Raw genomic sequence first — 25434 nt, 5'->3', positions numbered from 1 at the left:
GTTCATGTCCTTTGCCCATTTGTCAATTGGAGAATGGCTTGATTTTTTGTACAATTGATTTAGTTCTTTATAAATTTTAGTAATTAAACCTTTGTCAGAGGTTTTTATGAAGATTGTTTCCCAATTTGTTGCTACCCTTCTGATTTTGGTTACATTGGTTTTGTTTGTACAAAAACTTTTTAATTTGATGTAATCCAGATTATTTATTTTGCATTTTGTAACTCTTTCTAATTCTTGCTTGGTTTTGAAGTATTTCCCTTCCCAAAGGTCTGACATGTATACTATTCTGTGTTCGCCTAATTTTATTTATAGTTTCCTTCTTTATGTTCAAGTCATTCATCCATTTTGAATTTATCTTGGTGTAGGGTGTGAGGTGTTGATCTAAGCCTAATCTTTCCCATACTGTCCTCCAATTTTCCCAACAGTTTTTATGAAATAGTGGATTTTTGTCCCAAAAGCTGGGATCTTTGGGTTTGTCATATACTGTCTTGCTGAGGTTGCTTGCCCCCAGTCTATTCCACTGATCCTCCTTTCTGTCTCTTAGCCAGTACCAAATTGTTTTGATGACCGCTGCTTTGTAATATAGTCTGAGATCTGGGACTGCAAGACCCCCTTCCTTTGTATTTTTTTTTTTCATTAATTCCCTGGATATCCTTGATCTTTTGTTCTTCCAAATGAACTTTGTTATGTTTTTTTCTAAATCAGTAAAAAAAATTTTTGGAAGTTCCATGGGTATGGCACTAAATAGATAGATGAGTTTGGGTAGGATGGTCATTTTTATTATATTGGCTCGTCCTACCCATGAGCAGTTAATGTTCTTCCAATTGTTCAAGTCTAGTTTTAGTTGTGTGGAAAGTGTTTTGTAGTTGTGTTCATATAGATCCTGTGTTTGTCTCGGGAGATAGATTCCTAAGTATTTTATTTTGTCTTGGGTAATTTTGAATGGGATTTCTCTTTCTAGTTCTTGCTGCTGAGCTGTGTTGGAATTATATAGAAATGCTGATGACTTATGTGGGTTTATTTTGTATCCTGCAACTTTGCTAAAGTTGTTGATTATTTCAATTAGCTTTTTGGTTGAGTCTCTAGGATTCTTTAAGTAGACCATCATGTCATCTGCAAAGAGCGATAATTTGGTCTCCTCCTTGCCTATTTTGATGCCTTCAATTTCTTTTTCTTCTCTAATTGCTACTGCTAGTGTTTCAAATACAATGTCAAATAATAGAGGTGATAATGGGCATCCTTGTTTCACTCCTGATCTTAATGGGAATGGATTTAGTTTATCCCCATTGCAGATGATATTAGCTGATGGTTTTAGATATATACTGTTTATTATTTTTAGGAATGACCCTTCTATTCCTATGCTTTCTAGTGTTTTTAGTAGGAATGGGTGTTGTATTTTATCAAATGCTTTTTCTGCATCTATTGAGATAATCATGTGGTTCTTGTTGGTTTGCTTGTTGATGTGGTCAATTATGTGGATAGTTTTCCTAATGTTGAACCAGCCCTGCATCCCTGGTATAAATCCTACTTGATCATGGTGGATGACCCTTCTAATCACTTGCTGGAGTCTTTTTGCTAGTATCCTATTTAAGATTTTTGCATCTATATTCATTAGGGAGATTGGTCTATAATTTTCTTTCTCTGTTTTTGGCCTGCCTGGTTTTGGAATCAGTACCATGCTTGTGTCATAAAAGGAGTTTGGTAGAACTCCCTCTTTGCTTATTATGTCAAATAGTTTGTATAGTATTGGGATTAACTGTTCTCTGAATGTTTGATAGAATTCGCTGGTGAATCCATCAGGCCCTGGGGATTTTTTCTTAGGAAGTTCTGTGATGGCCTGTTGGATTTCTTTTTCTGATATGGGATTATTTAAGAAAACTATTTCTTCTTCTGTTAGTCTAGGCAATTTATGTTTTTGTAAATATTCATCCATATTACCTAGGTTGGTATATTTATTGCCATATAGTTGGGCAAAGTAGTTTTTAATGATTGCCTTAATTTCCTCTTCATTGGAGGTGAGATCCCCCTTTTCATCCTTGATGCTATTAATTTGCCTTTCTTCTTTCCTTTTTTTAATTAAATTAACCAGTACTTTGTCTATTTTGTCTGTTTTTTCAAAGTACCAGCTTCTAGTCTTGTTTATTAGCTCAATAGTTCTGTCACTTTCTATTTTATTAATTTCTCCCTTAATTTTTAGGATCTCTAGTATGGTTTTCTTCTGGGGGTTTTTAATTTGTTCATTCTCAAGTTTTTTTATTTGCATTTCCAATTCCTTGGTCTCTGTCCTCCCTAATTTGTTAATATATGCACTCAGGGATATGAATTTTCCTCTAAGTACTGCCTTGGCTGCATCCCATAAGGTTTGAAAGGATGTTTCGCCGTTGTCATTTTCTTCAACGAAATTGTTAATTGTTTCTATGATTTCTTCTCTAACTATCCGATTTTAGAGTATCATGTTATTTAATTTCCAATTAATTTTTGATTTGGGTCTCCCTGTACCCTTGCCGATCAATATTTTTATTGCCTTGTGATCTGAAAAGGCTGCAGTTAATATTTCTGCTTTTCTGCATTTGAGTGCCATGTTTCTATGACCTAGTGTATGATCTATTTTTGTGAATGTGCCATGTGGTGCTGAAAAGAAGGTGTATTCTTTTTTGTCCCTATTTATTTTTCTCCATATGTCTATTAATTCTAATTTTTCTAAGATTTCATTCACCTCTTTTACCTCTTTCTTATTTATTTTTTGGTTTGATTTATCTAAATTTGATAGTGGTTGGTTCAAGTCTCCCACTAATATGGTTTTACTGTCTGGTTCCTCCTTCAATTCTCCTAGTTTCTCTATTAAAAATTTGGATGCTATACCATTTGGTGCATACATGTTGATTAGTGATATTTCCTCATTGTCTATACTTCCTTTTAGCAGAATATATTTACCTTCCCTGTCCCTTTTGATCAGGTCTATTTGTACTTTGGCTTTGTCAGATATCATGATTGCAACTCCTTCCTTCTTTCTATCGGTTGAGGCCCAAAAGGTCTTACTCCAACCTTTAATTCTAACCTTGTGAGTGTCAACCCGTCTCATATGTGTTTCTTGAAGACAACATATGGTAGGGTTTTGGGTTCTAATCAAATCTGCTATTTGTCTGCGTTTTATGGGTGAGTTCATCCCATTCACGTTCAAAGTTATGATTGTTATTTGTGGATTCGCTGGCATTTTGATATCTTCCCCTAGTTCTGACCTTTCTTCTTTAGCTTTCTTCTTTTGAACCAGTGAGAAAGTGTCAGTCCCTCTAGTCCCCTCCCTTGAGATGCTTCCCTTTCTAGCCCCTCCCTTTTTATGCTCCCTTCCCCTCCCCCCTCTCCTTCTCTCCCTTTTTGTACTCCCTCCCCCCTCCCCCTCCTTGATTTTCCTTTCTTTCTTGCCCTAATGGATAAGATAGAATTCAGGATCCCACTGGATCTAGATGTTCTTCCCTCTCAGATTTGATTTCACTGAGAGTAAGGTTTAAGTAATTCCACTTCACGCTCTCTTCCTCTCCTTCTCATATGAGAGTTCTTCCCCTCCCCTTCCCAAGTGTATCTTTATATGGGAAAGATTATTCTATTGATTCCCCCCCTATTTCTTGAAGTTAATCTTAGTATTATCGCGGTTCCCCCCTCCCTTTTCCTTTCTTTGCCCCAACTTTCCCCAAATCTTCTTAATGCCCCAATCTTTCCCTATGCATGTTTCTTCTAACTACTCTTATGATGATACAATTCATGAGAGTTGCACAAAACATTTTCCCCACATATTAATATATATAATTTGATGTAAATGTAGTCCTTACAGAAGAGTGTTTGACTTAAAGAAAAAGATAAGATTTATCTCCTTTTCCCTTTCTTTCATATTTACCTTTTCATGTTTCTCTTGCTTTCTGTGCTTGGATATCGAACTTTCCACAGAGCTCTGGTCTTTTCTTAGCAAATGCTTGGAAATCTTCTACTTTGTTGAATGCCCATACTTTCCCCTGGAAGTATATAGTCAGTTTTGCTGGGTAGTTGATTCTTGGTTGGAGACCCAGCTCTCTTGCCTTTCTAAATATTGTGTTCCATACTTTGAGGTCTCTTAGTGTGTTAGCCGCTACGTCGTGTGTGATCCTTATGGGAGCCCCCTTATATCTGAAGCTCTTCTTCTTGGCTTCTTGTAGGATTTTCTCCTTTACTTGGAAGCTCTTGAATTTGGCAATTACATTCCTAGGCGTTGTCTTTTGGGGATTTAGTATAGAAGGTGTTCTATGAATCCTTTCTATTTCTATTTTGCCCCCTTGCTCCAGAACGTGGGGGCAATTTTCTTTTATAATCTCCTCTAGAATAATATCCAATTTTTTGTTTAACTCTGGTTTTTCTGGGAGACCGATGATACGGAGATTTTCTCGTCTTCCTCTGTTCTCCAGGTCTGTGACCTTCTCTGTGAGATATTTTATGTTTTCTTCCAATTCATTAATTATTTGGGTTTGCTTTATTGATTCTTGCAGTTTTATCATCTCACTTTCTTCGAGGTGCTTAATTCTGGTCATTAGGGACTGGTTTTGCTTTTCAGCCTTGTCTGCCCTTCTATTGGATGCTTCGAGTTCTTTTTCCAATTGAGCATTCTTATCTGTCAGACAGCTGATCTCTTTCTCCCGTTTTTCTTTCCAGGTTTCCATCTTTTGGATTAGTTCCAGTTTGAGATCTTCCAGAGCTTGTTGATAGTTTCCATTTTGGGAGGCGTGTTCTGAATTTTTTTGGATTTCCTCCTCATTCTCCTCTTTTCCTTGGGTACTTCCACCATAAAAGTTTTCAATAGTCACTTTTTTCCCTTTCTTCCTGGAGGCTTGATTTTGGGCCATGTGAGCCATCCCTTTGGTGGTTTTATTCCCCTTTCCTTTTTGGTCTGGGGTCTGGGTTATATGAGCGGTTTTTCTGTGAATTTAGGTTGCTTCAGACTAGTTCTTCCCAGCCTCCGAGCCCAGGTATTCAGCTCCGCCCAGATAATCAGCGCGTGGTCCGCGTTGTTCAGCGCAGCCCGCCCCAAGTACAGTTCCGCTGGATTCTCCAGTGAAAGCGCCCTGAGACGTTTTTTCCTGGCAGTCCCCAGATCCCAAGGACCCTGGAGTGCCCCCCCAGACAGAGACGTTCCCCACTCACTCGCTGTCCCGGTGAGCGCTCAGGTAGCTCACTCTGGTTTAGTGGGGGAGGTGGGGTGGGGGAAGGGCAGCTCAGTTCACTTTTCTGTGCAAGCTTTTCCTTCTTATTTTAGTGTGGAAATGTTCAAGCCCCACGTACCTTTGCCTCTGTGGGGTACTGGGGAGTCCTTCTGTTCCTCCAAAGGTGATTTTATGCTCCTTTGATGTAGTCTATTTCGTTCGGTGCCGGGGAGAGGAAGCGTGTGGCGTCTAGATTGCAGCCATGATTACCTGGAAGTCAGTTCTCTAATTTCTTGAAGAGTAAAGGTTTATGGTGTCTTAGGGTCACCACATCCCCATTGCTTCCTATTTTGGGTACTTCCCTTAAGGGGAAAAGACATTCATAGTAGTCATCCAATGGCTTTGATTCCTTAGAAGTTAACTGTGGGGATGCTGAGGCAACATGGGTAGGAACAGATATGGTGGTAGAACGAGATTTCATTGGGGTTGGGGCTGGTCATGGGGTGGGAGAAATGGCAGAAGAGGATGGGGGATTAGAAGAAGGATCAGGGGAGGTAAGATCAGCCAGGAGTTGCAGAGCATGAGAGAGATGTTGCAGAGTACAAGAGAGACGGTTCTGTACCTGATGTATACGAGAGAGGTGTCTCATCTCCATTTTGTAAGAAATAGGATCATCCTCTATTTGTGATTCAGGAACAAGCTCGCAAAATTCAGACTTGTTTTGGATGGGATCAGTATTTTTCATTAGATCATGTAAATATTTGAAACTTTTTAATTGAAATTTCCTGTTGGTCTGCATTTCTGTTTTAATTTCTCACATAGTAGCATTTTTTTGTCTTAAGTATGAAGATAAGAAAAGTAAAATTCCATAGGAGTACAAGGAGAAGGAGGAAATTTGGAATTTTACATGCTTCTCATTGAGTAAAAAGCAGAAGACCTTCATGCATGGTAGCATTTTGATCAAAAAAGGAAAAAAATGTATATTTTTTATTGATCTATTTTTTAATTATTATATTACAAGGGGTAGGGATAGAAGGTGAGAGTATTTAGCTTATTTTTTATGATTTTATTGGATTTTAATTCATTAAAAATGGGGAAATTTTTAAAATTATTTACTTATTGCTGCCCTCTAGTAACACTTAGCTAAACAGGAAAAGGGAGTAAAATAAAAGGGGAAAGAAGGAAGAAGAAAAGTGTCAAAAAAAGTAGGAAAAATCAGTACTCAATATTGACCTCTAGTGGCCAAGAGGCAGCACTACAACTGGGAGGGGTTAGGGGAGTTGTTAGGGGTCCGTTTCAGGGTAAGGAGTGTCATTTAGGGACTGCCAGAAATTGGCGAAGACTGAGAGATGGAAGACAGATTTGGTAAAGCAAGGAGGGGTAGGAGTTAAGCGGGGTGGTTACAAGAGGGCTAGAACCCTCCCAGCCAAGACAAAGAGTCTGGTGGAGACTAAGAGGCAATCAGCTGTTCAATGGGGAAAGGGAAGCTTATCCTTCCAGCTAAAATGAGAGTAGGGCAACCTAAGCAGCAGCAACATGGGGGTGGGGCCCCTTAGCTGAGGTAGCACCTTGAGCTGTTGCCAGACTAGGTGTTCCGGCTGTGCAGGCTAGCAGGAGCTGCGAGCTAGGTTGGAACTCGCTGTGGCTACAAAATCCCAACAGCTGCTTTGGACCACAGGCAGAGAAGTCAAACCGGGTGTGGGTTTGAAGACTCCCAGCAGATGGGATCCTTAAAAAAATTCTCAGTTCATATCCCTTCATAGTAAGCCAATTGTAAACATTAGAATTAATAATTTGATACTTGTGGAGTCAGGAACCAAAGTTTAACAGGTAACTGAGAGGGAGGGGACAGATAAAGAAGAACACCACTTCCCTTCCAAGAAGAGCTGTCCTAGAGAAAATGGAGTTGTATCTGACCAGAGCTGAAAATCCCCTTCAATCTCTGTTACCATTTTCTTCTTTAGCTGATTGTATCTATGATTAGTATTTGGAGTTTTCCTTGGTCTACTCATTATCAGAAACATTGGTGTGTAGTATTGGTGCATAGTAGTGCCTTTGCTTAGATCGAACTTTGTTCCTTTACTCCTGAATAGAGTGATCCTAAGTTTGGTGGTCAAGATTCGTTTGTGCTCTCTTACGTGGGGTTTTGGGGCTATTCTGTTGAGATCTCTCTTGGCCTTCTTTCTTGTAATACAGCTCTGGAGTTGCCCCTTGTGTTATGCTCTGCGGTTGGCCTTAAAGGGCTGCCCTTTTTCTGGACTCTGTGACAGAGCAGAATTTTTTTTACCAGGTTTGGATTCCTGCAGTGTTCCTGTAGTTCTTCTGTTGATCTGTGCATTGGAAAAAGTATTTTAAACATAATTTTTCTTATTTCTTGCATTTTTAAAGTTTTCTGGCAGATTTATAGAGTATCTGTTTTCTTTATGGCCCAAGCATGCTTCCACTTCCAAATCCAGTATCTCTTAATATCAATTAGTTAAATGGTACATAATAACCCTAAAACAGCAGTTCTAGAACTGTTTGCCATTGGAACATGTTTGCCTAGAAGAAAAAAAATGTGAATAATAGATAAGAACATAGTAATCCAATCTGACTGTTTTGATTAATCAGTCATGCTGTTTGAACTATTATATGTAACAAAATTTTGACTTATTGATTGATCATTATATATTAAAATTAATATATAACCTAATCAACATATCAGAAAATTGTATGCAAAATTTTAAGTGCTTTTACTTATTCATTTTGATTTTGTTACAAATATTTATATTACCTTTTTCTTTGAATTGAAAAATAAGGCTTAATAAATTTGTCTGCAAAGATTATGACATTTTATTTAAAGTAAAATTCAGTCACATCACCGTTTTAGAAACACTGTATATTTTTAGGAGGATAACAGATTGCATATGCTAACTTAAAAGAAGGATTTGGGGAAAAGTTTCCAATTCTGGTATAAATATAAATTTTCTTATCAACTCACATTGATTTTTTTTTTGTACTTTAAAAATATGCTAAGTAAAGTGGTATAACTGCACCCTTAACTCTACATACTCCTTTGTAACTTGCTCACATTTTCCAGAAGAGGGAGTCTGAATTTGTAATGCAATATTTTGCTGGTGAATAGGTAAAAACCAATGAATTGAAACTAGGATTTTTAACCTTAGTAGATAACATTACAGTTTAACCTTTTAGGCAATCAACAGGCATTTATTAAATGCTTCATTTATGCCAGGCATTGTGTTAATTGCTAGCATACACAGAAAGTTAGTTAAAACAATTCTTGTCCTCGAGCAGCTAATATTTAAATTGTTGAGACAACACATATATGTATGATATATACATTGCAAATGGATGGTAATCAAGCACTGTAATTTTTATTTATTTTGTTTACAAAGTATCATTTAAAATCAACCACAGGATTAATAGAATCAGTCATTATTGGATGTGGGACTTTAGAGATCATGGAATCCCATCCAATGATTTGTGGATGTAGAAACTAAAAACTCTTCAAATACAGAAGGAGTGAACATGAAAAATCATAGAAATAAGATACTTAACGGAAACAAAATTAAAATTCTGACAGCATATTTAAATAAAGCTAGGCTTAAAAATTATATATATACATATATGTATACACATGCATATACATGGATATTGACTTTTCAGAATTTTTCTGAGGAAATTGAAATTTAAGTTTTGGAATTAAAGCATTGGTTTTTAAAAGTATATGTAGATTGTTTGATAAAATAATGCAATTTGAGTTATTGAACTCTGTGAAGGTTGCATTAGGTCTGCCTGTTCTTTGCCATTTTTATTTCATTTCTCCCTTTTTGCCCTACTCTCTCCTTGGCTAAGGGCACAGCAGAGAGACAGAGTGGTGTAATAGAAAGAAAACTGACTTCAAAGCCAGGGAGACCTTTGTTCAAGTTCTGCCTCTGATATATTATTAGATGTGTGATCCTGGCAAGTAATTTTACTTCTTTGTCCACTACTCAGTTCTTTAATATTATAAACTGTATAAGCCCAACCTAAATTAATAGAGGGAAATATTTTACCTGGAAATTCCCTATACCAATAAAGTGAAAGTCCAGTCAGTCATCAAATAAAAATTTATTAAGCACCATCTGTATGTGAGGCACTTTAAGAAGTACTGTGGATATGAAGAAAGGTGAAGACAGCCTCTGTTCTCTAAGAGCTCATTATCTAATGGGGAAGAGAACAGATACAAATGGACAATATACAGGATAAATTAGAGATAATCAAGTGAGATTTTAGCTTGGAAAAAATTAATTTGACTTGAAAGAAACCAAGAAAGCAGAAGCAGATATGGAGAGGGAGAGCATTCTGGACAGGAAATATAGGCAGTGCCTGGATACAGATATGTTCAAAGGACAGCAAAGAGAGTAATGTCTCTGCAAATGTAGAGATGAATACCAAGCAGGGAATTTTATATTTGATCTTGAAGGTGATAGGAAGTGGCAGGAACTTATTTAATAGAGGAGTATAATGGTCAGAATTAAGTTGTAGGAAGAATACTTTGGCAGCTGGGTAGAGGATGGCCTCAGTTGGAAGAGACTTGTGAGGGAAACCAGTCAGCAGGGTATTGTAGTAATCCAGATGTGATGAGGGCCTGCAGTAAGGTGTCAGAGGAGAGAAAGAGTTCTATGTAGGAGATAGTATGAAGCTAAAATTGATAGGACTTGGACATAGATTAGTTATGGCTGGGGGGGGGGAGGGTTGTTTAGAGGAAAATGAGAATGAAGGATGGCAACTAAATTATGAACCAGAGAGACTGGGAAGATAATGAGTTCAGTTTTGAACATACTGAATTTAAGAAGTCTACAGAATCTCTATTTCTAGATGTGTAATAGGCAGTTGGAGATGTAAGACTAGAGGTCAGCAGAAAAGTTAGGTCTGGATAGAACTGAGAATCATCATCATAGAGGTAATAATTGAATCCATAGGAACTAGTGAGATCACCAAATAAAATGTATATATAGAGAAAAGAATTCAGTACAAAGTTCTAGGAGATATTCTAGTTTAGCAGGTATGATCTAGGGGTAAATCAAGCAAAGGAGGTTGAGGAATGTTCCTCAGTACATGCTATTCCTTCATTCTATCCCTTTAGAGCAAATTTACCTACAATAATAGATTGCAAGCACAAATTCTCACGACACTTTATAATAGCAATAAGAAAACATAGCAGAATCCATTTAAAAAAAGAAACTTTTCCTTCCTGACTTTTTTGGGCGGGGGGTTATAATCTTTCTTTAAGATCCAGAAATAGATAGCTATACTATTTCAAAGTGATGTATTAAGAACAAGAGTTAGGTTAATTTTTCCCATTTCAGTCAAATATTCTCTACTCTGAAAGTCCATATTTGATGTTGTGTAGAGAGAAGTAATTCTGTGTTCTCAAAAACTGTACCAATTGAGTACCTCTGGAAGGTAAGCTATAAAGTTTAGACTTATTAATATGTATGTTGTTTGTTGTCTGGGGACTAACCACTAAAATTTTAAATAGTAATTTAGAAAATTGGGCACCAGGTGATAAATTTCTTCAATGGCTATACTTCATCGAGGGACAAGAGGGTTTTTTTTTTCTGTATTATTGAAGAATAAATCACAGAATCTTAAAGCAATTGAAGATCATATATCATATAATTAAATTATTAGTATTGTAATGGAATGATTGAAATTTTTTAAGTGTATACCAAGACATTAAAAAAGTGTAGACTAGTGAATTCTCCTCCTTAATTAGATAGAGTTGTTTATTCTGATTTTTTTCCCTCAAGTAATTTATATCACCATGGCACTTTGTGAAGACCAATTAATGGCAATCACTTAGTTGTAGTGAACAGCCACGGGTAAACTTTTGTTAAAATTAAAGTTCACTGGAGACTATATATTAATTTATAATTATTTATTAAATAATAAAAACAATTTGGAGAGAGAAAAGGCATATAACATGGCTAGTCACTTTGCTAACCTTAGCTTACTGCATACCATATGTTCTTATTTGCTTCCACTTCTTGGCTAGAAGCACAAGAGCTGCTTCCTCAATCCACAACTTATTGCCCCAGTGATATCACTTTTTCTTGGTCTCCCTTGTTGGAAAGACAACCTCAGTCCAGGTGTGAGGCTAGTCTTCCAGACTCCAAAAGTAATGTGGGACAGAGGCAAGTATCTTCTGTTAGGCCAAGGAGCCAGGAGGTATCCTCCTTATATAGATAAGTTCCTGGCCTTGTTCTTAATCCAAATAAAGGGTGGAAGGTGCGACTGAAATAGATTTTCAAAACTTCCCTTTTAAAAAGGAAAGAAGGGTATAGATTTTTGTTAAATCCTTGGAATTTTACCCTTTTCATGCTTTCAAATGATAAAAAATTGGGTATTTTGCTAGGTTTGTGAAAAGTATTTTATACCAGATTTAATTCTGTCATTTTTTTCTATGGGAAAATGTTACTTTTTTTCCTAAAATACTTTAACTTTTGTCATTATTCTCTCTTATTTTTTTCAGCCATTGGGAAGATTGTTGCTACATCTTTAGGGAATTTAAACCACAATTCTGAAGATATACCTCTTCCTCAAGGCTGGTCTGTTGACTGGACAATCAGAGGAAGAAAATACTACATAGATCATAATACAAACACAACTCATTGGAGCCATCCTCTTGAACGAGAGGGACTTCCTCCAGGATGGGAGAGAGTCGAGTCATCAGAATTTGGAGTGTATTATGTAGATCATCTAAATAAGAGAGCACAGTATAAACATCCATGTGCTCCTAGGTAGAGTATCAGTGGTACTTATTTATTTATTTGATTATTTGTTCATTTATTTATTTGTTTTCTTTCGTTTAGTGTTTTTGGGGGGAGAGGGGGGTGTTTCCTGTACAGAATGGTTAAATGGTATATAATGTTACTTAAACCTATGATTTGTATATTAGGAAATATTTAAGTTATTGTAAAGTTTTTGAGGCTTAGACAGTTTCATTTCAGAAGTAGCATTTTATTTTTGTCCTTAACTTTATTAATAGAGTAGTAATTTAAAATAAAATGAAGATTTTATTTTAAAAATTAATTCCTTTGTTAGCTGTTCTCTAATCTGATCTGCAGTCTTATGATTAAATCTTCTTACTATACCATGCTCTTTTTTGTTAGAAGTCTCTAAGAAATTAACTGACTGATGATTATTAACCATCACTTCTGCCTATTAACCAAATAGAATACTATTCCTCATAGAATTAAAAATCATTTGAACTTGAATTTATACAGTTTTGCTTTTTATTTACTTAATTGCACCTATTATGCTATTTTTTAAATTGGGAAAGTATTTAGTATATTTTTCTACTTCTGATATCTTTATATTTATCACTTTCTTCTGTGTGTCTTCCTGGGGTAAAAAGATCAAGATTTTGCAACATTGTAAGACAGCTCTGTATTACAGTATTTATGAATTCATTCTTTCTTAAAACAGCAACTTTTTACTCTTAAAATAAAAATCTTACTCCCATAAGAACTTCCATCTAATAGGTGTTAGCTAAATTTAAAATAGAATACTTTCAAAATTCTCTCTACCAAGGCTTTACAAGCTGACACTTCAATACAGTTCTTTCCAGATATCTCTTTAAGAATTTGTATACGTAAGTAGTATATAGAGCCAAAGAATTTTAGTGCTGAAGGGGTATTTAGGATTCTCTAATCCAATCTTCTTTTATTACAGCTTGAAAAACCTAACAGATTACAATATTTTAAAAACTAAAAAAATACATCTAAGGCAGCTTCATGATAATAAACATTGGGATACTATGATCAATTTTCATTTAAAAAATCCACTTTTTTAGGGAGGAAAGTTCAAGAAATTTACTCTAAGAACTCACTGAATAGCTTTTTTTAAATTTTTTAATTTTAATTTTTTTATTTTAAAAACCCTTACCTTCCATCTTGGAGTCAATACTGCGTATTGGCTCCAAGGCAGAAGAGTGGTAAGGGCTAGGCAATGGGGGTCAAGTAACTTGCCCAGGGTCACACAGTCACTGAATAGCTTTTTAAAGAGCTTGGTAGATCAGTAAATATTAATGTAGTTATTCTTTATAATTTTAAATTTTGATTTAGGATCTTTGATAAGATGAATGCTAACTCCTTTTTATAGTGTACCCCGGTATGATCAGCCTCCTCCTGTAACATATCAACCCCAGCAAATTGAAAGAAGTCAGTCCATTCTGGTACCTGCCAATCCATACCATTCTGCAGAGATCCCTGACTGGCTTCAGGTTTATGCTCGGGCTCCTATGAAGTAAGTACATTTATATTTCAAAAAACTTTGTCTTTTGACAAGATTAGATCAAATAGCATAGTATATTTATAGTGATGTGTAAAGGGTGAATCCCAAATAATAAAACACCAGGATTTTATGGTGATTTAATTGATATAGTAGAGAAGATTTTAAGAAGAAGGAGGAAAGAAGGGGCTAATAACCGGGAAGGAAGATAGGAGATCTAGAAAGTAAGGGTTTGAGTGTGGAGGAAAGAATCAGCTTGACCTCCAAAGAGGCTTAGCTAAGATGCCCGAACCTGAAATCAGCTCCAGGGCAAACTCACTATCCTACACTCCAAGATGTCAGAACGCTTAGCACGCTGCCAGCCAGAGTCATCTCTCCAGGGAAAGAGGCAGAAACTGACGAACCTTATATGGACATTTTTACATCACTTTTCTGTGTCTCATCTGTACCAATGAGGACTTAGCTTGACTTAGGACAATGTTTAGAATATTTTCCCATGGTTACAAGACTCATGTTCTTTCCCTTTCTTCCTCCACCCCCCTCCTGTATCTGATGCACAATTCCACTGTGTTTAACATGTGTCATTGATCAGGACCTATTTCCATATTATTAATATTTCCACTAGGGTGATCTTTTAGAGTCTACTTCCCCAGTCATATCCCCATCAACCCATGTTATCAAGCAGTTTTTCTTCTGTGTCAAGGAATAATTTTTATAAGTAAAGGGACTCAAATCATGAAATGTAGAGGGGTTAGTCATTGGAACTTTTATAGTATTGTGTAGCTCAAGGCAATAAGCATTGATCTTAGTGATGTACTTATTATTTACTTATAGATTGTTAAATTTAACTTCTGTCTTAAATATTTTGGAATCAATCAAATATTTAAGGATGTTCTAATCACTATGGTAGGTTCATCAAAAGAAAAACATCTTTTGTCTTTAAAGAGTTTAGAACCTAGTTGGAAAGATGTGTGTTTATGTAATATATGTTTATAAAATAGATATTAAATCATTTTGACAGAAAAGTACTACCCCACTGAAGGAGATTGGGAAAAACTTCACATAGAATTTGAAAGTTTAGATCTAAGAGGCAGAAGGAGGAAGGGAGTGTATCTAAGGCTTTTCTTTTTGTTATCTGGTTATTTCAATTGTGTCCACCTATTAATGGCTATTAATTAGGGTTTTCGGGGCAGGGTTAGGCAACTTTCCTGAGGTCACACAACTAGGATTTTGTCTAAGGCCAGATTGAAATTAATTAAAATTGGTCTTCCAGAACTCATACTTTATCCACGTCATCATTTAATTGCCCTTATCTAAGAAAGGAGGACAGCTATTACAGAGACACAGAGATAGGATGTAGAGATAAATGATTAAGATTAATTTAGCTGTAACATGGAGAACCTGAAGGAAAGTAATATATCAGGCCAGAAGTGTAAGCTGAGACATGGCTGTAAGGAAATGAAAAAGCCAAACAGAGGTGTTTATATTTGATCCTAGAGGTAATAGGGAATACTGGCATTTATTGAATAGGTGAGTAACATAGTCCTTGATAGCAAGGTCATTTTTTCCCTTTTTTTCATATCTCTAGCACTTAGTACATTGTGAGGTTCATAGTAGGCACTTAATAAATGCTAGTTGAATATTACAAAAGGTAATCAAAGAATCAAGCTTTTGGAGCAAGAACTCACTATGTGGCAAAAATTGCTGTGAAAACTAGAAGATGGTTTGGCAGAAACTAGGTATAAACCACACTCTGCCAACATAAGGTTAGAATGGATACATGGTTTAGATATAAAAGGTAATATCATAAGCAAATTAGGGAGAACATGGAAAAAATGTGCTTGTCAGATCCATTGATATGGGAAGAGTTATGACCCAAACAAGAGATAGTGAGGGCGCCAGAAAGCATAATGGATAATTTTTATTAAATGAAATTTTAAAAATAGCTTTGATGTATGCACCTCACATTTATGAGAATCAGATTGACTAAAATGTCATAAAAGGCATTGATCAAATGATAAAAGGGATATAAAAAAATAGGTATACTAATGCACTAACTAATGCCTTTACCATTCTGGAGCATGATTTGCAACTATTCCCAAAGGACTGCAAAACTGTGCATACCCTTTGACCCAACAATACCACTTCTATGCCTGTATCCCAAAGAGATATGTGATTGAGTACTTTTAGGCTACTGTAAGTAATGATGAGGGAGATGGTTTCAGAAAAACCTAGGATGACCTATATGAACTGATGCAGAGTGAACTGAATAGAATCAAGAGATCATTAGACATAGTAGCAGCAATATTATCATGATGATCAATTGTAAAAGATTTAACTATATTGATCAATACAGTGATACAAGATAGTTCTAAAGAACTGATGAAAAATGTTATCCCCCTCCAGAGAATCGATAACTCTGAATGTAAATCAAAGTTTGTTGGTTGCTTTTTTTTTTTCACTTTGTTTTTCTTGCAACATGGCTAATATGGAAATATGTCTTGCATGTTTTTGCATATAAAATTGCTCTTAAATTGCTTACCTTCTTAATGGGTGGGTAAAGAGCTTGAAGGAAGGACAGAATTTCTAATGCTTTATGTTAAAAAAATTTTAATGTTAAAAATAAATGATAAATTATAAACAAATAACTAGATGACTAATTAACCAGAAAGACATAGGCATTAGAAAATCACTTTGTCAACTGTGTGGAAGGTTGGATTGGAGAGGGGAGAGACCTGAGAGAGTCAAATCAATAAGAAGGCAATTGGAATAGTTTATGGAAGAGATGATGAAAACCTAAAATAGAGGAAATTTGACATTTGGGTGAGGTGAATGAAACTGAAGAGTCAGGGATAAAGCTGAGGTTGTAAGCCTGAGAGACTAGAAGGATGAAAGTACCCTCAACTGAAATTTTGTAGGTATATAAGTTAAAGAATGCAATTATGTTTATTATTGGAATGGAATGAGATACTTGTAGGTTTTTTTTAAATTTTCTTTTCACTTGGTGTAGTTATCAAATCCATATCTGTATCCTAGAAACATCTGGATGGGTGCCTTCTTTTCCTATTATTGCAAACAGTTTATACAATATTGGCATTAATTTCTTTGAAATGCTAGAATTCGTTTGTAAATTCATATGGTTGTGGAGTTGACTTTTCTCCCCTTTTTTGGGAGCTCATTTATGAGAATGAATTTTTTTCCTGTTATCAAATTATTTAAATAGTCTATTTCTTATGTTAAGCCAGGTATTTTATATTTCCCTAAGTATTCACTTTTGCTTTGGTTATCATATTTTTTTAGTGTTTGGCTAAAAGTTTCTCATAATTTCCTTTAGTTCCTCTTCAATTGTGTTTAAAATTAGACTAGGTATTAAGTTTTTTTAAACTACCTTTGAATTTTGTGTATTCAGTTTTCTTTGCTTTCAGTTTTTAAAATCTTTTAAAATTATCACAATTTCTACTTTTTTTGCTTTGTTGAAGGTTTTTTATCTATTGTTCAAGTATACATTTTTTTTCTTTTGGTTCATGCCCAGTTAATTTACTTATACTTTCTTGCTTTTAGAGATATAAATTTCCCTCTCAGAACTGCTTTAGCTGCATCTCATTAAATTTGGTATGTTTTATTACTATTTTTATTTTCTTTGATGAAATTTTCTATTTTTTCCTATAATTTGTTGATTTATCAGTTTTTGAGTTTCCAACTAATTTTGTTCTGCCTTCAATAGCATTTTAAAAAATACAAATTTGAGATCAGTAATATAATTATGATATAATTATGATTATTAGATGTGTTTATTATTTCTTTTTTCACATTTTTAATGATCCCCCAAAATACGATCAGTTTTTTAAAAATGTGTCATTCATTTCTTAAATGCATGCAAATTTCCTTTCTATGCTCATTTAGTAATTAGTATAGATATATCTCTAAATTTTCTAATATTCTCTTCAGATCCTTAGCTTATTTATTTGTTTGCCAAATTCCAAACGGGATATATTGTGATATTGTACTATTATAGTTTTATCTATTTTATCGACAGTTCAACTATTTTTACATAATGTACAATATTGACAGTCAATGAAGATTTATTAAGTGTATGTTGTATGACAAAAACTATGCTAAGAGCTGGACATTCAAAGAAAGGCAAAAGGCAGTCCCTACACTCAAGAAATTTAGTTTGTGGGATAAGACAACAGGCAAAAAACAATGTACAAGCAGAGTATATACTGGATAAATTTGAAATAATTGCCACTGCGAGAATGGATCAAGAAAGGCTTCCTCTAGAAGGTGGAATTTTATCTGGGACTTGAAGGAATTCAGAGAATCCAGGAGGCAGACATGAGAATTCAGACTTTTTAGATGAAAATGACAGCTTGGAATCTGGAGATGTAGTGTTTTGTTTGAGGAACAACAGGGAGCTCAGTGTCAGTGCATCATAGATTATGTGAGACATTTAATATTTAAGAAGGTTGTAAATGGGAGGTGAGGTGGGGAGGCTAGTTTAAAGGTTTTTGACAAACAGGATTCCTATGAGACTGGTGGTTCCCTTAGCAGTAAGATAGAGTTAGAAAGAAGAGAAGGTTTTGGAGGGGGAAATAAGTTCGGTTTTGTATATGTTGAGTTTAGGATTTGTATAAGACATTCAGTTTGAAATATCCAATAAACAATAGGAGGTATAAGACTAAAGGTCAGCAGAGAAAATAGAGCTTAATTAGTAGATAAAAAAGAAGCTAATTAAATCTATGAGAGATGATGAAATCACCAAGTGAAATAAAATAGAGAAAAGGGCCCAGGACTATACTTAGTGGCCCTGCCCTGAATGAAGATCCAACAAAAAAAGAAAAAGTAGTCAGACAAGAAGATCAATCAAGAGAGAAAGCAGTGTCAAAACAAACACAAAATCCACAAAGCATAAACATAAAAGAAAGTACCAAGGAAAAGAAGTGTTAGAGGCTATAGAGAATTTAAGAAAAATGACTGAAAAACAACTCTTATATTTTAGTCAATCAAAAGCATCTTTTAAACATTTATAAAAGTACTTTGCTAAGTACTACAGGTTTTTAAAAAAAAGGCAAAAAATAGTTCCTGCCTTCAAGGAGCTTACAGTCTAATGGGGAAAACAACATGCAAAAAATATATATACATAGCAAGCTATATATAGGGTAAAGAGGAAGATGGATTGGGAAAGTTTTCTAGTATAAGGGGCTAATACATAGTCAAGTACGGAGATCCTTCTAGACATCAGGCAACATCCAGAGAAAATGGCTAGAGCTAAGAAGTGGAGTGTCTTATTTCTGGGACAGCAAGAAGGATAGTGTCACTGGATCAAAAAGTACGGTGTTAGAACATTGGAAATGTAAAAAGGGGTTATGTTATGATAGCCTTAGAATGCCAAATAGATATTTTTATTTGGTTGTAGAGGCGATAGGGAACCATTGGAGTTCATGTGTAAAATCATATTTACTAACTACATCAGTGGGGATTGGTTTGGGAAGAGATTGTGGCAGACAGATCCACCAGCAGACATTACAATAGTCTAAATATAAGCTGATCAGGGCCTGGAACTAGTATAATGGCAGTACCAGAGGAGAGAAGGAAAAAGAGTTGAGAAATGCTGCAAGAGAAAAATTGAAAGGCCTTGGAAACAGGTTGGATATTGGAGATGAGTATTAAGGAGTCAAGAATAGCTTATGTTTCTAGCCGAAGGGACTGGGAGAATGGTGTTACTTTTTACAGTAATGGGAAAGGTAGGAGTTGGAGAATATTTAGAGAAAAGATAATGAATTCAGCTTTGTACATGTTGAGTTCAAGGTTTCTATTGAGCATCCAGTTCTAGGTGTCTGAAAGGCAGTGATATTTGGTGGCCCTATCCTGAATGAAGATCCCACAAAGAAAGAGAATAAGAAAAGTAGAAAGAAGAAAATTAAGAGAGAGAGAGAGAGAGAGAGAGAGAGAGAGAGAGAGAGAGAGAGAGAGAGAGAGAGAGAGAGAAGAAGAAGAAGAAGAAGAAGAAGAAGAAGAAATTATCAAATTGAAAGTCAACAGAGAGTTTGGGGAGGATAGGTAGATTTGAGAATCATCAGCATAGAATCTTTGGGAACCAATGAAATCACCAAGTAAAGAAGTACAGAGGGAGATAAGATGAAGGCTCAAGAGAGAAATCTGAGGGACACCTATGGTTAGAGAGCTTATAGTTAGTAATCTAGATGAGGATCCAGAAAAGGAAAATGAGAATAAATAGGTAGGAGGAGAACTAGGAGAGAGTGGTATCATGAAAACCTAAAGAGAAGAGTAGCAAGGAAGAACATGATCAACTGTGTTAAAGTCTGCAGAGATGTCAAGGAGAATGAGGATTGAGAAAAGGCTATTGGATTTTGCAATTAAGAAATCATTTAACTTTGGAGTAACTTTAGAGTAAGCAATTTTGGAATGATACGGTTAGAAACTAAATTAGTAGGGGATGAGAAGAGAGGAATGAGAGGAGAAAGTGAATGCATCTATTATAGTCTTTTTAAGGAGATTGGCTGCAAAGAGCAGAAGAATAGTGGGGATGGAAGGATCAAATGAGGGTTTTGGGGAGGTGAAGGAGAAATGGGCATGTTTGCACTTGGTAGGGATGAGCTAATAGATAGGGAGAGAATTGAAAATAAGTGAGAGAATGGCAATGACAGAAGGAAGCAATCTGTTGAAGGAAATGGGATTTAATAAGATAACTTGAACATGTAACAGGGTTAGCTCTGGTAAGGAGTAAAGAGAGAGGTGAAGGAAGAGATAGTGGCAGAAAGCATCTGAGTGACAGGACATGATGAAGAGAGAAGTTCACAGAGAATGCCTTTAATTTTTTCTGTAAAATATGAGGCAAGATTCTCAGAATGGGAGTAAGGTGAGCCATAGGAGAAGTATAAGGGGAAAGCAACTGTGCAGATAATTGGATAATGCTAAATAAAGTGCAATGAGAAGCCATTTGAGGTTTGTAACATAAATCTGTAGTGGATCCCAGTCAAAATGTTAAGAATGATTTTCTTTATCTTTGTCCAGCAGCACATGTGTAAGAATGAAGGCATTAAATGATGGAATCCAAGAGTGAGGCTTAATTAGGCATAGTCAATAATGTTCAATTGATTCAGCATGGGATCAAGATGGGGAGGAGAGAATGGCTAGTGAAATGGAGATGGCCTGGGAGAGAACTGAGAAGTCAAAAGATCAGAAGTCATGTTGAGGACAAAGAGTAGATCAAGAGTATAACTATCTTCCTGTGTGGTACAGAGATGGGGTAGAAGAGTAGCTTATTAGGAAGTAAGTTAAGAAACTGTATAGTTTGGATTCTAAGTTGCCCAGTAGGAAGCCAAGACTTGGAGAGGAGAGAAAAATTGTGATCCATGTGTTAAATGCTTTGAAGAAAGAAGGGGACTGATCCTGGAATCTATAGATAATGGCTAACAGAATTTTGATTGGGTGGTAACATAGACTTCAGAGGAATAGAAGGTGATGGAGTGAAGGGGAAAAAAAGTAGTATTGGGTAGCAAGGAGCTTTCCATTTCCCCTTTCTTACCCAGTGAACTAGGGAGAACACATGAAGATACAGCCATTGCCAGAAAAGGTGGCCAAGGAAGCTATGTCATTAAGTTTCAGTGGCTGGGAGAAGACAGGGTAGTGGAAAAGATTTTGGATGAAGGGAAGTTGTTGCCCATGGAATAGGCATTTCAGAAGGCACAGGGAAAGGCCTGAGTGAAATTAGCATTAAACTTTGGTGTAAGAGGGTTTAGAGAGATGGGAATGAAGAATCAGATAGCAGAGAGTAGGAAATGGGGTTTGGATGATAATCTCTAGGGATTCAGAATCACCAAGATGTGAACAGGTGTGATAATATTTATCATTGAGTGAAGGACTCCACTTCTTTTTCCAGCCAGGTTAGATATTAGACTGGAGATAAGTGCATTATAAGGTGAGAGGCGCCCAGTCAGATAGATGGGAGTTCTCACATCACAACGCCTCATTCTTCCAAAGATTGGAAATTAGGCAGGAAAAGGATGTAGCTCTTCTTACCAGGGAATGGAAGTACTGGGGTCAAAGGACAGATTGTTCCTCTTGGCATGAAAGGCTCTCCATATTCTGTGTGTGCGATCAAGCTGGCAGCATATGGTGGAATTTATCATGTTCTGACAGAGACATAAGTTGTTGCTTTGGGGCAGATGGAAGATACCCAATCCAAAGCCTTGCTAGATTGTCCCTCAGAAAACATTGCTCAGTGAGATATGTTAGGCAAATGCTTTGTCGATCAGAAGACTATTTTATTCCTTTCCTCACCAGAAGAACTGTCTATGAGATGGTAGCAGGAAGTGGTAGGTGCTCTGGGCCAGAGGAAGTCCTTTGGGGCAGATAGAATATGCCAAATTAAAAGATCACTGATAATTTTGAAGGGAGCATTTTCAGTTTAATGATGAGGTAAAAAACCAGACTGTAAAAGATTCAGAAGAATGTTAGAGAAAAAGAAGTGGAAATATCTGTTATAGATGACCTTAAGGAGTTTGGCTACAACAAGCAGGAGAAATACTGGATGAGATTTCTTTTTTTTTGAGGATGATGTAAACATGAACATTTTTGTGGGCAATACAGATGCATCCAGTAAATTATTAAAGAAAATTATTATCAAATATTAAATATTGTTATTAAAGTGAGATATTAAATATAATTGAGAGAATGGAGATAATAAGGAGGGGATAATTTGAGAAGACTAGGTGGAATGGGGTCATTTGTACATGTGGAGGGGTTTGCCTTGGCAGAACAGGGCCACTTCAGTATATGAGACAAGGGTGAAGGAGGAGATAGTGGCAGGTGATATGAGATGAGGAAGAAAGAGGCAGCTGCTGGTGAATGGCTTCAGTCTTTTCAGTGAAAAAAGATTCTCAGCTAAAATGGTGAGTGCTCAAGATCCATGAGAAGTTTGAGGAGGAATGAAATCATTTTGAAGAAATCATTCTGTCTTTAATAACTTATTCATTAGGAAAGGTATAAAAGAATTGTTCTGATGGAAGAGAAGGTACACAGATTCTCCGGAACTAGCAAATTACCCTCTAAACAACTCTGATATAACACCTCAAATTAAATTCTGGAGTGGCAGAACCCACAAAGGGTTAAGAAGAGACAATTTTTCAGACCAAGATAACTTAGAAGGCCGGCAAGAGGGATCTGTTACACCAGAGTGGGAGTGGAATGCAGGCAAACAATTGCACCAAGACATTTCCCCATCTCAGCAAGCCAGAGCAGTCCTTTGGGGACATTGCTTCAGTGGCAGAGGCTTAGGGAGCTCTCAGCCACAAATACTAAAGGGATCACAAGCCCTTGCAGCTTTAGCCAAAGTTCTAGGGTAGAAAAGAATGCTTGTGGTCACTCACAGGCCAGGAGAGTTTTAATTAATTCCTTAGATTATATGACCTTGGATCTCTAAAACTAGCTCTGAAGGCAGCTGCACAAAGAACCCTAATCTAAGAACAATGCCTCTTTCACAGGAACATAGTCCATCTGTAACAGTTTTTTTAAATTAAAAGACAAGAAAAATTCTGGAAAATGAGCAAAAGACAAAAAAAAGAAACTCAATAGGACATTACTTTGGTGACAGGGAATGCTAAAACACAAACTTGGAAGAATACAATAGTCAGTACTGCTGCATTCAATATGAACTGTTCTTAAGCCTAAAAGTAATTACTGGAGAAGCTCAAAAAGGATTTTAAAAATCAAAAAAGAGATAGAAGGAAATTGGGAAAAGAAATGAGTTATTCAGGAGGTAAAGGGGGAACACACGAAAAATCTGAAGAAATGAATGCCATAAATATCCCAGCTAGTAAAAAGAGTCTCAAAATCCACTGACAACAACTTCTTAAAGAGCAAAATTGGCTACATGGGAAAAGAGTTCCAAAAATTGACTGGGGAAAAGAACTTAAAAAGTAGAATTGACCAAATGAAAAAGAAGATACAAAAAAAAAAGCTCACTGAAAAAAAAATAATCCCTTAAAAGCAGAATTGGGTAGGTGGAAGATAATGCTCCATGAAACATAAAGAAACAATAAAACAAAGTTAAAAGAATGAAAGAAATAAAGGAAAATGTAAAAAATCTCATTGAAAAAATAATTCACCTGGAAAATAGACCCAGGTGTGATAAATAGGACAACCTAAAAACCATCATTAACAGAAGAGCCTGAAATCCTAGAATCAGAGGGTAAAATAGAAATGGAAAGAATCCATTGATTACTTCCTGAAAGAGACCAGAAAATGCTAACTCCTAGAATTTTACAATCAAATCCAGATGAAGGAGAAAATATTGCAAGTTGTTGAAAACAAGCATGTCATGATAATGCACGATGTAGCAACTTTTGCATTGAAGGAAGGCTAAAGGGATTTCAATATGATATTCTGGAGGGCAAAGGAACTAGTCTTATAACCAAGAATCACCTACCCAGCAAAACTGAGTATAATCCTTCAGGGATGTTTAATGAAATAGAAGACTTACAGCATTCCTGATGAAAAGATTAGAGGTAAATAGAAAATTTGCCATTTAAACAGAAGACTCAAGAGAACAATAAGAGAATAAGCTGGAAAGAAAAAAATGTAAGGCTTCAATAAGGTTAAACTGTGCATATTATTGTATGAGAAGATCATACTTATAACTCATATGAACTTTATCAATATTAGGATATTTGGAAGGTATATACATAAATAGAGGGGATGGGTATGAATTGTATGTAATGGGAAGATATTAAAAAATTAAAGGAGGAGAAAAACACTGTACTAGGAGAAAGAGGGAAGGGAGAAATATGTATGTATTATAGAGTATGAAATATAAAATAGACTCAAAGAATAACATAGGAGATGAAGATAGGAGGGATGATGCAGGCAACACTTGAACCTCTTGCATATCAGATTTGGCTCAAAGGGAATAACATAGATAACTCAAATATAGAAAATCCATATTATTCTAAGGAAAGTTAAAAGAGAAGGGGGAACTTATAGAAGGGAAGAGATTGGGAAAATTGATGTTTAGAAATAAAATACATGGAAAAGGGACAAGGTGTAAAAAGAAAGAAGAATAAATGGAAGGCAGAATGAAGGAAAATACAGTTATTTGTCATAACTATAAATGTGAATGGGGTTGAACATATCCATTAAAAGGAAACAGATCAGAATGAATTAAAAAACAGAATCTTAAAATATTATGTTTTTTATAAGAAACACATTTGAAGAACATAGACCCAACAGAGTAAAGATAAAAGGCTGGAGTAGAATTTATTCTGCTTCAGCTGAAGTAAAATAAACAAGAGTAGCAATCAAAACTTGGATAAAGCTAAAGTAAAAGTAGGTCTAATTAAAAGAGATAATAAAAAAAATTACTTCTTGCTAAAAAGTAATATCAATAGTAAACATTTGCACCAAGGGGTATGGCATTCCAATTTTTTACATTTACATTATTTATTTTACCAATTACATGTAAAAACAAATTTCAACATAAATTTTTCAGTTATATGATCCATATTATCTACCTTCTTCTCTTCCCTCCCCTCTCCTGGAAGAGGCAAACAATTCGATCTGCATTATGCAAAACATATTTCCATATTGTTCATTCTTGTAATTGAATAATCACATAAAACAAAAACCCAAATAAAGAAGTGAAAGATGGTATGCTTTAATCTGGATTCTATCTCCAACAGTTCTTTTTCTGGAGTTAGATAGTGTTCTCTGCCATAATTCCCGCCGAATTGTCCTGGATCTCTGTATTACTCAAGAGTAGCTAAGTCGGTCACAGTTGATCATGCCACAATATTGCTATTACTGTGTACAGTGGTCTGGTTCTACTTATTTCACTCTGCATCAGTTCATGTAGGTCTTTCCATCTCTTTCTGAAATCATCCTGTTCTTCATTCCTCATAGCCCGTGTTCCATCACCATCATATAACACAGTTTATTTAATTATTCCCCAATGTAAAGATTAAAATTTACGGGA

General features: G+C 35.7%; 1 protein-coding gene across 5 annotated transcripts in view; it reads left to right on the top strand.

Annotated features, from left to right (window-relative positions):
- Positions 1-25434, top strand: part of SAV1 (salvador family WW domain containing protein 1) — a 144297-nt gene that overhangs the window by 49604 nt on the left and 69259 nt on the right. For 4 of the 5 annotated variants that reach the window (XM_016425056.2, XM_056821101.1, XM_007473223.3 and 1 more), the window contains 2 exons: positions 11683-11950; positions 13314-13457. In XM_016425056.2, coding sequence (XP_016280542.2) covers positions 11683-11950; positions 13314-13457 — 412 coding nt within the window. Of the gene's footprint in view, positions 1-11682; positions 11951-13313; positions 13458-17003; positions 17055-25434 lie in introns of all 5 variants that reach the window. The other variant, XM_056821100.1, reaches the window with a different exon arrangement.

The sequence above is a fragment of the Monodelphis domestica genome, chromosome 1 (assembly GCF_027887165.1).
Source record: "Monodelphis domestica isolate mMonDom1 chromosome 1, mMonDom1.pri, whole genome shotgun sequence".
NCBI lineage: Eukaryota > Metazoa > Chordata > Mammalia > Didelphimorphia > Didelphidae > Monodelphis > Monodelphis domestica.
The sequence above is the reverse complement of the archived record's forward strand: the minus strand, read 5'-3'. Positions and strand labels throughout refer to the sequence as shown.